We start from the raw sequence: 14933 nt of genomic DNA, 5'->3' as shown, positions 1-14933 counted from the left end.
GGGGTGGGGGGGGGGTTCCTCAGCCCCCCCCTGCCACTCTGTAGCCCAACAGCTTTGGGGGGCTGTTCCCCAAGAATGCTAGTCTGCTCCTGGGCTGTGGCTCTCAGCCAGCTGTGCAGAGGATGCCCCATGTCAGCAGGAAGTGAACAGGAGGTCCCAGAAGCTTGTCCTGACCAGGGGCAGAATATAAAATACAACCAGGCTCAGAATCTAACAAAAACCTTTATTCTCCATCTTTATTTATTCTCAACCTTTATTCTCCAGCTTGACTTGCCCCAGGTTGCTCCCTATCCCCAAATGTGGGCTGAGCCACAGGCAGAGGATGAAAGTAGCCTCCTGCCTTCTCCCTCTACTGGTGCCAGCTCTGTGCTCCAGCTTCTCTTGGCCTCACTAGCCACCAACACCCAGGAGCAGGGGCAGGAGGCACAACTGGAACCAGGGAACTAGGATGAGGTCCTGTCTCCCTCACTGCCCTTTCATAGCATCACCCTTTGGAACCTGGTCCTCCCTGGTTCCCCAGGGTCTAGCCTGCTGGTCCTGTTTTCCACTGTCTGCCCCTCCAGTGATCCTCTCCTGTGTGGCCTGACCCTGTGGACAGTTTCTCAGGTGGCCTTGACCTAAATGGTACAGCCCTCTGGTTTTGCCATCCTTCATGGCTAGATTCACTGGGGCTTCTCTCTATGGAGCTTTTATCACTGGGGGTCTGGCCCTTGGGTGGTTTATTCTTCCAGAGATCCAGGCCACCATGCTCTGCCAAAGACCCATCCCAGGTGACATGGTCCTCTGAGACGCCCAACTCTTGCGGCACAGCTCTTTGCCAATCAAGCTCTTTTGGGCATGGCCCCCTGGGAGAGTTGTCTTCAATGTTTGGGTCCTTATGGAGTGTGGGCAGCTGTGTCCTGGCCTTTCCAGGACAGGAGCCCTTAGATTTGAGCTCTTTGTGGCTTTCATCCTCTAGAAGTGTTGTCAGCTGCAGGCAGGTCTCTCCAGAGATCTCTTCTCCACAGTCCAGCTCTTTGGTGAGCCTCTTCCCTGTGGCCTGGTATTCCGACGGTGTGGGCAGCTGTGGTCCAGGCCATCTGTAGGATGGGTCCCTGTACTTGGCCCCAGCAGTTGTTTTATCTGGAGTGGCCAGTCCTTCTGGGAATTTGTGGGCTTGTGATCTGAGCCTCCAGCAGGAGGCATCCACATGGCCTGGCTCTCCAGGGGTCCTGCCTCTGTAGGGCTGGTCTTCCAGTGGTGGGCCTGGTTGTGATCCAGCTTTTTCACAGCTCTGTCCCCCATGATCTTGGCATAAACTGGGCTCATGTCTGTTCTGGTTCACTTCTGGGGATCTCAGTGTTTGTTTGAGAACTAGGTACTGTTAGAGAAAAGAAGAGACACTGTACCAGGCAGGACTGCTTGGGTCTGGCAGGAGGCTTTTCCCTCACCCCCACCCTTGGCTTTAAATGTGCAAAAAAGGCTCCAAATTAGTGCCTACCTCCTTACGGCTATTGATGGCCTGTTGTAGCCACAGCAGCTCCATGGCCAAGTGGCTGCGGTGGTTCTGGAGCTCCTGGAGCTCAGTCTGGCTGTGGGACAGTCCTGGACCTGCAGCTTCTGTGAAGGAGAACGAAGGGAGAAAGCCTTGAGGGGACAGGCACTGGGCACTGGCCTAGTCCTTAGACCCTGGCACCTTTCCCCCATGCACCCATAAGTCGCCCCCAACCAGAAGGAGGGAAGAAAGGGATGCAGCTTATCTAGCACAAGCCTTCACTTTTCAGATGGGAACGCTTAGGCCCAGAGGGCAGAGGCCTGCCCTGATCTAGGTAGAGGTGTACCTGGGTCGTTCATCCTTGACACGTCTCTGGTCTCTTGGCTCGGTTTCCTGGTCCTCCTGCTCTGTTCATCCTGAGACCAGGCACTGGCATCTCTGCAGGGAAGACTGCTGGCGTTTGTGAAGCTCTCTCCTGACTTCTTCAGTATCATATCCTCCCGGACGGTCTCTTTCTCAGTTTCTTTACATGCGAAGCGGCTCCATAGTTCCTGCTCTGGATTTGGTGCCCTCTCTCCAGTGGCTTTCCAGGTCTGACAGGATTTTGCCTTCTGAGAAATCAAGGGTGTGAGAGCCCCAAGGCTAAACCCTCCAAGGATCTGGACATTCTGATTTAGCATACCAATTGATGAGGACTAAGGATTGGGGTGTGAGGAGGTGAGTCTATTCCCTTTTCCATTGAGGAACGCTTATTGGCAGGTAATGTGGAATGCCCTTGCCCAGGTCCCTCTTTATTTTTTACCTCTAGGGTGTGTAGTACCTTTGGGAGAAATCGGGGCCTGGGAATCCAGCCCTCAGTCCACTGAAGCGTGCCCAGATCACCCTCAATCTCTTGTACAATAGCTTCATATTCACCTCGAAGACTCTGGAACTGGCGTCGGACCAAGAAGCCCCGGATGCAGGCCTGGTGTGGAGAACGAGGGGAGAGAAAACCCTTATCACTGCAACATGGGGATATCTTGGGGAACGCTCCTGGAGAGGTTATCGCGTGACTGCAAGAGGGGACCCGGCCCCGGGGAAAGGACAGGTGACACTGTGCGTTGGGGCTCCGGGGATTCGAGGGAGTGTGCTGGACTGGATCCAGCACAATTCTTCGACTGAAGGCCCTTCCCACCCTTTCCCTGATCCCGTAGGAGCTTGTGGTGGCGGTGGGGGTGGGGGTGGGGGTGGGGGACGCGTGAGGATCCGTGCTGCTGCTGCTAAGTCGCTTCAGTCGTGTCCTACTCTTAGCAACCCCACGGACTGCAGCCTACCAGGCTTCTCCGTCCATGGGATTTTCCAGGCAAGAGTACTGGAAAACTGCCTTCTCCGAGGATCCGTGGGGTCCCCACATTCTTCAGGCCGGTGGGGTGGGTCAGTAGCTTCGGACATGGGCACGCGGGCAGGTTACTAGACGTGAGAGCCTCATCTGGTCCATAGGTCCCACCCAGTCTGAGAACCCGTAGAGGGAAATCACAGGCAAGCCTCCCGCCCCGTACCTGCAGCGCCGTCACCTTCCGAACCAACCGCTCCCGGTCCATCCGGGCGCAAACTGACCCGCCCGGCGCCTGCGCAGTGCGTCACCGGCCTGCGGCGCGGGCCGATGGGCTCAGGCCCCGCCCCGCCGTCTCCGCGGCCTCCTTTGGGTTCCGGCCAGGACCCCGCGTGAGCGGGTGCTGTTCCTACACACCCCGAGCAGCCCCGGAGAATCTAACTCCCCGAGCGGGACCTCCCAAACCAGAACTGTGTTGCGCAGGGGCGTCCCTGCGAGAGCTGGGGCCCGGGCGCCCCTGACGAGTAAAAGGCGCAATGAGAGAAGACACAGACCGCTTTCTTTCCTTCTGGTTTAATTCCATTCAGTGCCCCCCTCTCCCATAGCACCTGGGGGGGCGGCGAAACACCCACTCAAGTCTGTAAGAAAGTCACAGTTTGAAGGAAATGAGAAGGGACAGTCAAGGCCTGGGTCTTACACCTACACAGCTGACGGCTCCTCCGGCTCGGCGTTCTCGGCCAGGTGCAGCTTCTGTCTGTGCGGGTCAAGGACTGTGACGCTCTGGACCCCAGGTCCTTCCAGCCCTATTGTCCCAGCCTGCACAAGCTTAGTTTCCCCAACTGTGCAAAGGGGCGGGGGTCAGGGACTCGGGTGGTCCGTGATCTAGGGTTGCAGCCCTTGCTGGTCCCTCTTGCCAGGTGCCTTACCCCCTCACTTCTGGTTTAGATCATGCAGGTGTGTGTGCACTACTTCTGTTAGGACTAGATGGGAGATAATCCAATCAGTAAAAATAATTGTTTAGTGCTGAAAGAATAGGGAGACATCAGACAAGCTTTGTCATAGATTGGTGTAAGCTAAAGTGGCCTAAAAATATTTTGGTAAGTATGTAGAACATAGTCCCTGCAACCACTCTTCTTTCACCTAACATTTGGGGAATTCTTTCTGCACCTCTACCAGGGTAGGGGGAGTTTGGCGCTAATTCTGTAGGACTGAAAGGGGTGAGGACATTGGTTATCTGTAAATATTCCTGCAGGGTGGTGCGGAGGCGGAAGCTGATTTTATATCTGGGAGGGGAGGACACCCACTGTCAAGTCCCCTAGAAAGGATACATAGAATTACTAAGATCTTCCAGCTGTCAACAGAAAGAGAAAGGGGGGTTTCTGTAAGGAGGGGCACCAGGCCAAATTCTGGATGTTCTGGGGCTCAGCTTCTGGTGGGCATTGAGAGGCCCAGAGCTTTTGCCTCCATGCACCCCCACTTTTTCACCTAGGGGCCAGGAATGGTCTTGGAAGCATGGTGCCCACCCCCTGGTGCCCTCAGGAGCCAAAGCCCCCAGCCCTGACCCACATTGCTAAGCAGCTGGTCCAGGTTGCGGTCAGCCATCGTCTTCTTCTGCTCCTCAGGCAGCCCGTCCGTCACCCCGTCGTCCTCTTCCTCCTCATCTTCCTCCTCTCCACACACATCTAGGCTGAAGTGCAGCCGGGCCAGCTTCTCCTGCATCTCCCGCACGTGCTCCAACTGCTCAAAGGAGCATTCCTTCCCTGGACAGCACCTGTCAGCTCTGGGAGCAAGCTTGGGACCACAGTCCCAGTCTCGCCCCCCAGAGACCCAGCCCTCCAGCCCCACCCCCAGGACTCACCGAAGGCCTGCAGCCGGCCTGAGTGGAAGTCATTGAGCAGGTTCAGCAGCCCCCCTTCCATTTCATAGACGTCGGTCACCTCGGTCAGGAAAGAGTGCTGCAGGGGCGTGCCTGCAGAGCCGCCTGCACCTCCTGCCAGCACGGGGCGGCACTTCTCCTTGCCTACCCTGGGTGAGTGGGCGTGGCCATGGTCACAGGGTGGGGGAAGCCAGGTACCCCAGGTCTTTTGTGCCATCTGTCTATGCACTAATTCATCTTTCTATCTACCCATCAACGTAAGTGGATATTTGTTCTTCTGACCCTGTCTGGGGCACTCGGATGCATTAAGGGAGGCAAGTGGATGAAGAGGGGTGAGGGTGAGAGGTCAGAAGAAGTCATTTTCTTCCAGTGGTACAGCCAGAAGCACGCCTGGAGCAGGGCTCTTGGGTCCCTGTCTGAGCCCTCACTCTTTCCTCCTGTGATCACTTGGCCTTACTGGTCTTCAGTGAATTTGGGGACAGTTACTTCCTTAGTGCCATGAGAGCCATTTTACCGCTCCCAAAAACATTTTTCTGCCCCTCTTGTATATAAAAACCATTTTTTGAATGTTCCATTGCCCACAGGAGAACACTGAACGACCGTCCCAGCTTGACCTCCATGCCTCTCCAACTGTACTTCCTACTATTTCTGTCCCAGCCCTGGGCTTCAGCTACGCTCACTTGGCCGTGTCCAAACGTGCCTCTTAGGCAGGTGGTGTCAAAGGCACAGGGAAACATAGTAATCAGAGGAGGAATGCGTGTTTAGTGGCAACACTATAGGGTAGACACATTACAGGGTAGGAGGCAAGTTTTCAATCATTAAAAAAATTAAGTGGAGAATTCAAATTGTTTACTTTTTGTATCCCCTCACCATTTCCTGCCCCATGACACTCCGGGACCACCAAACCACTTTGTGATTCCTGGAACCTTGCAGGCAATATTTTTCTTCCATACTTCTGGCAGGCAGGACCCTCAGCTTAGAACAGTCTCTGTCTCCAGTGTGCCCAACAGCCTTCTCTGACTCACCTCCTAGAAGTCTGCTCACTCCCTGCTCTGAGGTGCATCATCACACTGGGTGAGCCCTGTGACCCACCTGGTCTTTTCCCAACACACCTGAAAGTAGGGACTGGGTCTGAATTCTCAGGGGCCAGTGGAGGGAGGGGGAGCCCCAGGGAAGGCATGGATTCCTGCTTAGTAATTATAGGCTAAGCCCCCCTTTACCTTGCTGCCCACAGGGCTCAGGCCAGAGTTAGGGTCCCTCCCTCCTTGCCCTACTTCCCATCTGTACCTACCTCTTGAACTTGGTCCGCTGTTTGGGGGATGGCAGATGAGGGAGTCCCAGGGCCAAGGAGCCACTGTGGCTGGTGGGCACTGGGACCCTGCGTAGTGTGCCTGGGGGCTGGGCTGGCTGGGTCAAACAGGGCTTGGGACTCCTTTTCTTCTTCTTGTCTTCCATTGGAGGCTGGCTAGGCCTCAGGCCCTGGGAGGGAGGCGGCCCCGCTGAGATGGTGTGGGCAAAGCCATCCCTCCCTCCAGCTATCCCTGAGAACTGCAAAGGATGGCCCCAGGACCTTCTAACTATCCCCCCATTACTCCAGTATGGGCAAGGCCAGGTGCCAGCACCTACTGCTGAGATCACAGCTGTGTAGTTGAAAGACCTGTGGCCCAATCCAGGTCCCCTCTGCCCTCAAACCTTAGCCTGAAACCTAGGTCTTGCCTGAAAGGAGTGGACCAGACACTATTCTCAGCTGCAGCTGCTCCCGGGGTTTCCAGTCCCCGTAGCGGAGGGGGTGGAGCCGGCGGAGGAAATGTAGGGGGAGTCTAGGTGGATGTGAGCTGGCAGGAGCCCAGCTGGGGATTAGGGGTGTTTTAGACTCCGGTTCTATTCAGCAACTGCCTGGACAGACCCTGACGAACCTCAGCATGGAAGGGGATCAAAACGTGCATGGGATCACCTGGGAAGACCCCATGTCGAACCCCTAGAGGATGGGCATCAATGGTTGAGCTGGCAGGGCTCAGTCCCCGCACTTTGACACTTGGCATCCTCTCTTCCACCCCACCCCCAACGGTAAACACCTGGAGACTCCCGTTAGTTCCCTGGGACAGACTTCCAGCTGCTTCACCCTCCCCAGTCGGGAAGTCCCCTCTTGGCTGCAGCTGTAGTCAGAGAGGGCCGGGTGGTCCGGCAGGGCAGCCGGCAGCCTGGGCCTCCAACAAAGGCTGCGCCAAAGCTCGCACCGCTCGGCCTCCCTCCCGGCCCGCCCCCTCGGCTTCCAGGTCCGCGGAGGTCCTTCGGCCTGAGGTCTGGAGGCCCTTTACGGGGTTTCCCCAAGCTGCTTACTTCCAGGTTCCACCACTAAGCCCGACTCCGCACTCTGGGGTGGCGCCTGGGGCATAAGCATTTAAAACGGCACGAAGCCGGCTGGCACTGAGGGGGTGTGGTGCTGGGGAAACAAGCGCGTCAAATGCGTGGCCCAGCAGCAGCTTAGTCCAATTAGAGACGCGAGAGAAGAATTACAGCGGGAGCCCCAGCTCCCCAGGAATGCGTGGTGGCGACCTGGGATCTATTTTCCACAATCAGTCTCTAAAGTCGCGTGCCAAAAAGATCTCTCAGCTCGGGAGCCAGGATCCGAAATGAAGCGAGAGATCAGCGTCATTCCGCCTCTGCACCCACCCCCAAGGGGGAAACTAACCTGAAGATTTAGGGTCTGGAGTGATGCTTCCGTGCGAGTTCCCTCCGCCCTCAGCTCTCTCCAACAAGGGAAAAGGAATGGGTGGAAGCTGAGCTCGCAGTAGGTAATTTGCATTTAAAGAGAAACTGACCTTTTATAGAGTGAATGGAGTAAGATGGGAGGAGCATCTCCGTATTTATTAAGTTGTCCCTTTTACTCGACTTCACGTCTCCATTTGAATTAAGGTGATGATATTGGTTATGTGAGGACAATCCAAAAAACCCTTTCACTGCCTATCAGTTTAAGAGAGAAGCTACAATCCCTTGCAAAATGGTGGAAGCTTTGTCAGAAATGGAGGAGAGAAAGAGGTGGGGAGCTGGGAGATAATGAATGAATGCATATATATATTAATATAAAATACATAAAAGATGATGCTGTTAAAGTGCTGCACTCAATATGCCAGCAAATTTGGAAAACTCATCAGTGACCACAGGACTGGAAAAGGTCAGTTTTCATTCCAATCCCAAAGAAAGGCAATGCCAAAGAATGTTCAAACTACTGTGCAACTGAACTCATCTCACATGCTACCAAAGTAATGCTCAAAATTCTCCAAGCTAGGTTTCAACAGTATGTGAACCAAGAGTTTTCAGATGTTCAAGCTGGATTTACAAAAAGGCAGAGGAACCAGAGATCAAATTGCCAACAACCATTGGATCCTAGAAAAAGCAAGAGAGTTTCAGAAAAACATCTACTTGTGCTTCATTGACTACGCCAAAGCCTTTGACTGTGTGGATCACAACAAACTGGAAAATTCTTAAAGAGATGGGAATACCAGACCACCTGACCTGCCTCCTTAGAAACCTGTATTCAGATCACGACAAGAAGCAATAGTTAGAACCAGACAGAACAACGGACTGGTTCCACATTGGGAAAGGAGTATGTCAAGACTGTATATTGTCACCCTGCTTATTTAACTTATATGCAGAGTACATCATGCAAAATGCCGGGCTGGATGAAGCACAAGCTGGAATCAAGATTGTCAGGGGAGAAATATCAATAACTTCAGATATGCAGATGACATCACCCTAATGGCAGAAAGCGAAGAGGAACTAAAGAGCCTCTTGATGAAGGTGAAAGAGTGAGAGTGAAAAAGCTGGTTTAAGATTCAACATCCAAAAAATGATCATGGCATCCAGTCCCATCACTTCATGGCAAATAGATGGGGAAACAATGGAAATGGAAACAGTGACAGACTTTATTTTCTTGGGCTCCAAAATCACTGCAGATGGTGACTTCAGCCATGAAATTAAAAGACACTTGCTCCTTGGAAGAAAAGCTATGACAAATCTAGAAGGCATATTAAAAAGCAGAGATAGTACTTTGCCGACAAAGGTCTGTCTAATCAAAGCTATGGTTTTTCCAATAGTCATGTAGGGATGTGAGAGTTAAACTATAAAGAACCCTGAGCGTTGAAGAACTGATGCTTTTGAATGTGTTACAGAAGACTTTTGAGAGTCCCTTGGACTGCAAGGAGATCCAACCAGTCCATCCTAAAGGAGATCAGTCCTGGGTGTTCATTGGAAGGACTGATGCTGAAGCTGAAACTCCAATACTTTGGCCATCTCATGCGAAGAGTTGACTCATTGGAAAAGACCCTGATGCTGGGAGGGATTGGGGGCAGGAGAAGAAGGGGACAACAGAGGATGAGATGGCTGGATGGCATCACTGACTCAAAAAACATGAGTTTGGGTGAACTCTGGGAGTTGGTGATGGACAGAGAGGCCTGGCGTGCTGCGATTCATGGGGTCGCAAAGAGTCAGACACGACTGAGCGACTGAACTGAACTGGACTGCAAGGAGAAACCTGTCAATCCTAAAGGAAATCAATCCTGAGCATTCATGGGAAGTACTGAAGCTGAAGCTCCAATACTTTGGCCACCTGATGGGAAGAACTGACTCATTGGAAAAGATCCTGATGTTAGGAAAGATTGAAAGTAGGAGAAGAAAGGGACGACAGAGGATGAGATGGTTGGATGGCATCACCGACTCAATGGACAGGAGTTTGAGCAAGCTCTGGGAGCTGGTGAAGGACAGGGTTGCCTGGCATGCTGCAGTCCATGGGTCAAAAAGAGCTGGACACAACTGAATAACTGAACAACAACAAATATGAAACACAAAAAGCAGCAGCAGAAAGAAATTGCAAGAGAAGACAACCATCTTTCAAGTGAGTCCAGGTCCCCTATTATGCATTTTATGTATCCTTTTTTTTTTTTTCATATCGCATTTTATTTTTTTTTAAACTTTATATAATTGTATTAGTTTTGCCAAATATCAAAATGAATCCGCCACAGGTATACATGTGTTCCCCATCCTAGACCCTCCTCCCTCCTCCCTCCCCATACCATCCCTCTGGGTCGTCCCAGTGCACTAGCCCCAAGCATCCAGTATCGTGCATCGAACCTGGACTGGCATCTCATTTCATACATGATATTTTACGTGTTTCAATGTCATTCTCCCAAATCTTCCCACCCTCTCCCTCTCCCACAGAGTCCATAAGACTGTTCTATACATCAGTGTCTCTTTTGCTGTCTCGTACACCGGGTTATTGTTACCATCTTTCTAAATTCCATATATATGAGTTAGTATACTGTATTGGTGTTTTTCCTTCTGGTACTTCACTCTGTATAATAGGCTCCAGTTTCATCCACCTCATTAGAACTGATTCAAATGTATTCTTTTTAATGGCTGAGTAATACTCCATTGTGTATATGTACCACAGCTTTCTTATCCATTCATCTGCTGATGGACATCTAGGTTGCTTCCATGTCCTGGCTATTATATAATAGTGCTTCGATGAACATTGGGGTACACGTGTCTCTTTCCCTTCTGGTTTCCTCAGTGTGTATGCCCAGCAGTGGGATTGCTGGATCATAAGGCAGTTCTATTTCCAGTTTTTTAAGGAATCTCCACACTGTTCTCCATAGTGGCTGTACTAGTTTGCATTCCCACCAACAGTGTAAGAGGGTTGTATCCTTTTAACAGTCCTGAAGGAAGGTAGTCATTGTCCCATTTTACTAAAAGTCGACAATATTCTTTTGAGGGTAATACCACTCCCTCCAGAGCACCCATTCTGGTAGGCGATGGGGGTATATTCACCCATTCATGAAATGACAAGACCAAGCCTACCCTCTCTCCACCCCCAGGCCTAGGGGACACGTGTGGGGAGCATCAGGTCAGAGCAAAACCAGTGCGATTACCCAGCACTTAACACCAGTCCCCAGGAGGGAAACCTGAGTATCTGATGAAGGCTCAGCCAGCGCTGCTGGTGCTGCCCCAGGAGGCCAGATCAATGGGGCAGCTATTAAAAGACCAGTCAGAGGCTCCTAGCTCAGGTCTCCTGAGAAGCATCTGATGCAACAGGAGGCTGCCCTGCAGTCTCAGATAACTGCCCCAGGACAGCACACCACCACCGCACTTACCTACCCCTCCCCCCACCCCACCCCCACTGAGCAGGAGCATATTTCTTGGGCCTGGGCCTCACTGAGTTCCAGAGGGGTGGGCACCCTTTCCAAAGGCACCTCACTGGGGCTCTTTCCCAGGTGCTTCTAACATCTAGACTGCTCCAGAAGGGAAGACATTAAGACTTCTTCAACAATCAGTGTGGACACATAAGCCTGTGGAAGCCTGGAGGGAAGGACACTTGTCTCTGCCATGTGGCGGGTATTCATATGTAATCCTTTGGGCCAGACCAGCCCAGGTGGAGAGACCAGGATGCTGGGTGAGGCACCAGTAGTATGTCTCCCTTATAGGAGTCTCAACTTTTACACCTCACCTCGGGTGGGAGAACAGGAGTAAGAAACACACCCATTCATAAGCATGAAGTGCAGCTTCTGATCTTGGGATGGAATGCATGAAATCAAAGGGACCTGGAGGTTCCTGTGTATTCTCTCGGGTGGGCCAGTGCCAGAGATACAACCCACGGTGGACAGGCCCAGTGGCAATGGCGACAGCATCCACTCACCTTAATTTGGGCCCCACTAGTTGGCCTATGCCACTCTCTAGTCTCCACTCTTTGTGCCTTTCTCACAGACTTGACTGATTCGTAAACATCAGTGGTTCCTTCTCTCTCGATCTAGCCCAGATTCCTTAGCCTGGCACAGTGGCTCATGGTGGTTTGGCTGGGCTCATTTCCTCCCACTACCCTCCAGAGCACCCGCTTTGCCAAATCAACCACTTCCTCACTGAATGTCAAGCTTCCACTTGCCTTTTGGGTCCTAAGACTCTTCTGGGATCCAACTCTATCCCCTTGGTGAAGGGAACAGGACCTCTTCTCTGTTCCCACAGCACAACCAACTTTTCTGTATCCAAAAGCACCTTTCCCCCTCACTAGCCCATGAGCTCTCAGAGGCCAAGTTTTGATGGGAAAAAATCATATATATCTGATGAGCATCATGCCAACTTTGCCAAGGACTCTGCTCAGGCAGCTGAAGTGAACCTGCTAGTGTCCTAAGCCTTCGGTGACTGCTGGAAGGCAGGAGGGCACTCTGGAAGGTGCACCATACCAGGGCAGAACCAGAAATGTCACAGATCTGGACACAGCAGTGATGGCCGGATGGATCCAAAAGTAGCAAAGGACCACGAAGGTTGGGAGAGAAAAAGTAAGGCAACAGACTCTTTATTTAATGTGGTTTTAAAATACATCAAGTCCCTGGCTGTTGTGAATACCAAAAGGAGACAAAAAAGCTGTCTGCACAGCTTCAAACAAATCTGGACGGCCAGGCTGGGCCATAAGGGAAGCAGTTACAGGGACAGAAGGCAGCACCCCTCCCCCAGGCAGGTGCCTGGCTGTCCCTAGGGTGACCTCCTCTGTGCTGTGCAAGGTGGGAGGGCTGGAGCAGCAGCAGGAGAACCACCTCAGCAGGCCTGGGCCCTCCCCTACCGACACCAGGGTGGGGGCGGGGGCGGGGAAATAACCATCCTTTACAGACATAACATTCTCTCATAGAAAGTGCCTGAGCGCAGCCCATGGTCCAAAAACCGCACAGAAAACAAACTTTTTAAAAAGTGCTGCTGCCACCTCTCAGAATCTGGTGTACACGAAGCTCTCAGCTGGCCAAGACCCTGAACACAAGTTACTGTCAGCAGAGCCTCACCCACGGTGGTCCCCTAGAGGAAAAGCTAGCAATCTAAGAAACCAACACAGCTCTTGGTCCAAAAACTGAGGTCATGGGCATGAGACCTGCCCCAGTGAGGAAGGAACTGGCCTTCATTCATGGATAGGCCACTTCTTCATCTGGCCCAGGACCCTGGCTGGTGTGGGCAGCACCCAGGAACCTGGGCTGACTTTGGAAAGCAGAGCAAGCAGAGCAGCTGTAGTGATTGAAAAGATTTGGTCAACGGAGACAATGGGACCCCACCTACAGCCTGGCCTGGATGGCTACAGACGGACGGCTGAGCTGAGAGCAGAGCTCCTACCCTGCACAGCTGGGGCCACCTTGCTCACCAAGCAGCTAGACTTGGCTTCTGAAGACTGTAACTTGCCACACCATACTGGGCTCTGGCAGTCCCCTCCCTGCCAACACTATAGGCTTTAAGAGGTAGCTGAAGTGGGGCAGGTGATCCTGTGGGCCACTGCAGGCCTCCCTGCTCTTTGAAGGGGGCAGGCAGAAACTTCTGCCTCTTCCCGTGCTTCCTTAGCCCAGCAAACCCTGTTGGCAGCTCTTCTGTTCCTCAGCAGAGCAGGATCTCAGCCAGAGATGGCAAATAGGTCTCAATACTCACACTGGCTGCTGGGGGAATCTTGAGAAATGAGGGTATACCAGGAATCTAGCAGGAAATACTCAGAAGCAGATTAGTGGTACCACCCATGGATGAAGAGGGGAAATGGCATGTCATTCATTTGCCATCTCTGGTTTAAGTCCTAACGCAATTCAGGAGTACTTCACACTCTTTATGAACCTTATCACCTGAGGGATTTAAGAGCTGTTAAGAGCGGGCTATTTGTGGAAGATGAAAGGAGCTATAAGACAATGAACTAACTTCAAGGAAATACAGCAAGAAGCAAAAACTCATCCACTCAATCCATCTTGGTCTATGGCTTCCACAGCTACAATGAAGCTGAGGCCCAACTGGAGATGGGATTATGGTACCCCCAAACCCAGCATACCCCTACTTCCTGATGCAAGACTCATACATTCTGCTGTCCCAGAAGTGTTTTGTATAAAGACTGGCTAATGCTCTGGCAAGTTTGCAAACTGTAGGTTTTTCAGAGTACAGAGTAGCATGTGTGAGGGGTGGGAGTCGGAATAGAAACAGACACAACTATCTGTAGCCATTCTGCGGACTTCTGGGGCTCAGTCAATGGCTGAGTCTCATTCTTATCCGCTAGCTGTTGGACAAGACCTGGGGGGTCTCACACAGAACAAGTAGGATGTCAAGGAGGGCATATCTCAGCTCTTATTACGTGGGTAACAAAATCAGGGCAAATCTCAAAAAAGAATGCACATTGTGGGCATGGATATATGAAGCAGACTCATCAAGCCAAGGGGACGGTTGGACCCAGGGCCCAGCATCTGCCGCGTGGAGACAGTGATGGCATCAGCAGTGGACACCCAGGACTGAAGCCACTGGTAAGCTTGTGGCAAAGCCATGGGGACCCTTTCCTTTCTCTTACTATAAATAATCTGACTTCATCAAGCAGGAAACCTAAGCACCAATGTGGCAAAGGTGCCAGGCAGGGTGCTGAGGCGGGTGGGGCGCTAGAGGCCAGGAACCCAGGCACCACTGGTAGAGCACCCCCTCCTCCTCAGAAGAGCCTCAATACAAACACTGTCATGTGCAAAACAAACACCAAGGAAACCAAACCCCAGACCTTCAGAAAGAATCCTTTGGGTGATCTCTTGTCCGTCATTTGTGCAGGCTAGAGAGGCACCTGTGAATGATAAGGCTACTGCGAAGCATCATTGGCCTGGTCCTGGCACCACCAGCACGCAGGGGAAGCGGCACCTGAGGGGCTCCCTACCAGCACATCACCCTGCACAGAACATGCTCCAGGTCCCTCGTCCTAGGCAGGGAAGCAGTCTGATCACCAGCTCCGAGTGCTCTGTCAGCACTCTGCCTGGAGACCCCTTTTCCAGGTCAAGGGAAGCAAAGGAGCTTCCAGGGGAGCTAGGAGAGCTGGAGCTGCCCAAGTCCCGCTAAGAGAAACACAGTCATGGCCTGGGTGTGTCACCTGTCATGAGCTCTGAAGGGCAGGGAGGGAGGGGTGAGCCTCACATCGGGCAGGGAAAAGCTCAAGACACTTGTCCTGCCAGCTTACTGTGACGGCAGCTCCCCTTTAAGACGCTTCAGCTCACAGAAGAGCCACTGACTTGACGTGTACACACCCTCACCTGTGATGCAAGCCCGCTGTACACTTACAGATATAAATGTATGAGGCCTGGCACATATGCCGTATGTATGCAGAACTGACCCATAAAATCCAAAACTGCAGTCAGATGTCAGCCAGGTCAGAGCACCCTGGGCCTCAGCGGTGGGAGCCTCGCACAGGCCGGGCCTGGCTGAGCGGCTCGCTCCCTTCCCAGAGCGCCCCCTGGCATGGG

At 52.5% G+C, this 14933-nt stretch overlaps 3 protein-coding genes across 3 annotated transcripts in view; all 3 read right to left on the bottom strand.

Moving 5' to 3' along the window:
* Positions 1–203: 203 nt before the first annotated feature.
* Positions 204–3201, bottom strand: IQCC (IQ motif containing C). The gene is made up of 5 exons (XM_010836902.1): positions 3013–3201; positions 2295–2438; positions 1821–2085; positions 1481–1599; positions 204–1360 (listed from the first exon to the last, which is right to left on the bottom strand). Exons 1-5 carry the CDS (start codon positions 3052–3054, stop codon positions 524–526), a joined length of 1407 nt encoding a protein of 468 aa, XP_010835204.1. The 5' UTR covers positions 3055–3201; the 3' UTR covers positions 204–523.
* Positions 3202–3343: 142 nt separating this feature from the next.
* Positions 3344–7449, bottom strand: CCDC28B (coiled-coil domain containing 28B). The gene is made up of 6 exons (XM_010836901.1): positions 7355–7449; positions 5954–6141; positions 4645–4811; positions 4353–4546; positions 4115–4137; positions 3344–3540 (listed from the first exon to the last, which is right to left on the bottom strand). The coding sequence occupies exons 2-6, from the start codon at positions 6115–6117 to the stop codon at positions 3486–3488; spliced, it is 603 nt and encodes a 200-aa protein (XP_010835203.1). The 5' UTR covers positions 6118–6141; positions 7355–7449; the 3' UTR covers positions 3344–3485.
* A 7408-nt stretch (positions 7450–14857) lies between these two features.
* Positions 14858–14933, bottom strand: part of TXLNA (taxilin alpha) — a 6659-nt gene continuing 6583 nt past the window's right edge. The window contains exon 10 of the mRNA XM_010837084.1: positions 14858–14923. Within this exon, the coding sequence (XP_010835386.1) occupies positions 14858–14923 (66 nt within the window). The remainder of the gene's footprint in view (positions 14924–14933) is intronic.

This window comes from Bison bison, unplaced genomic scaffold, assembly GCF_000754665.1.
Source record: "Bison bison bison isolate TAMUID 2011002044 unplaced genomic scaffold, Bison_UMD1.0 scf7180017864068, whole genome shotgun sequence".
NCBI lineage: Eukaryota > Metazoa > Chordata > Mammalia > Artiodactyla > Bovidae > Bison > Bison bison.
The sequence above is the reverse complement of the archived record's forward strand: the minus strand, read 5'-3'. Positions and strand labels throughout refer to the sequence as shown.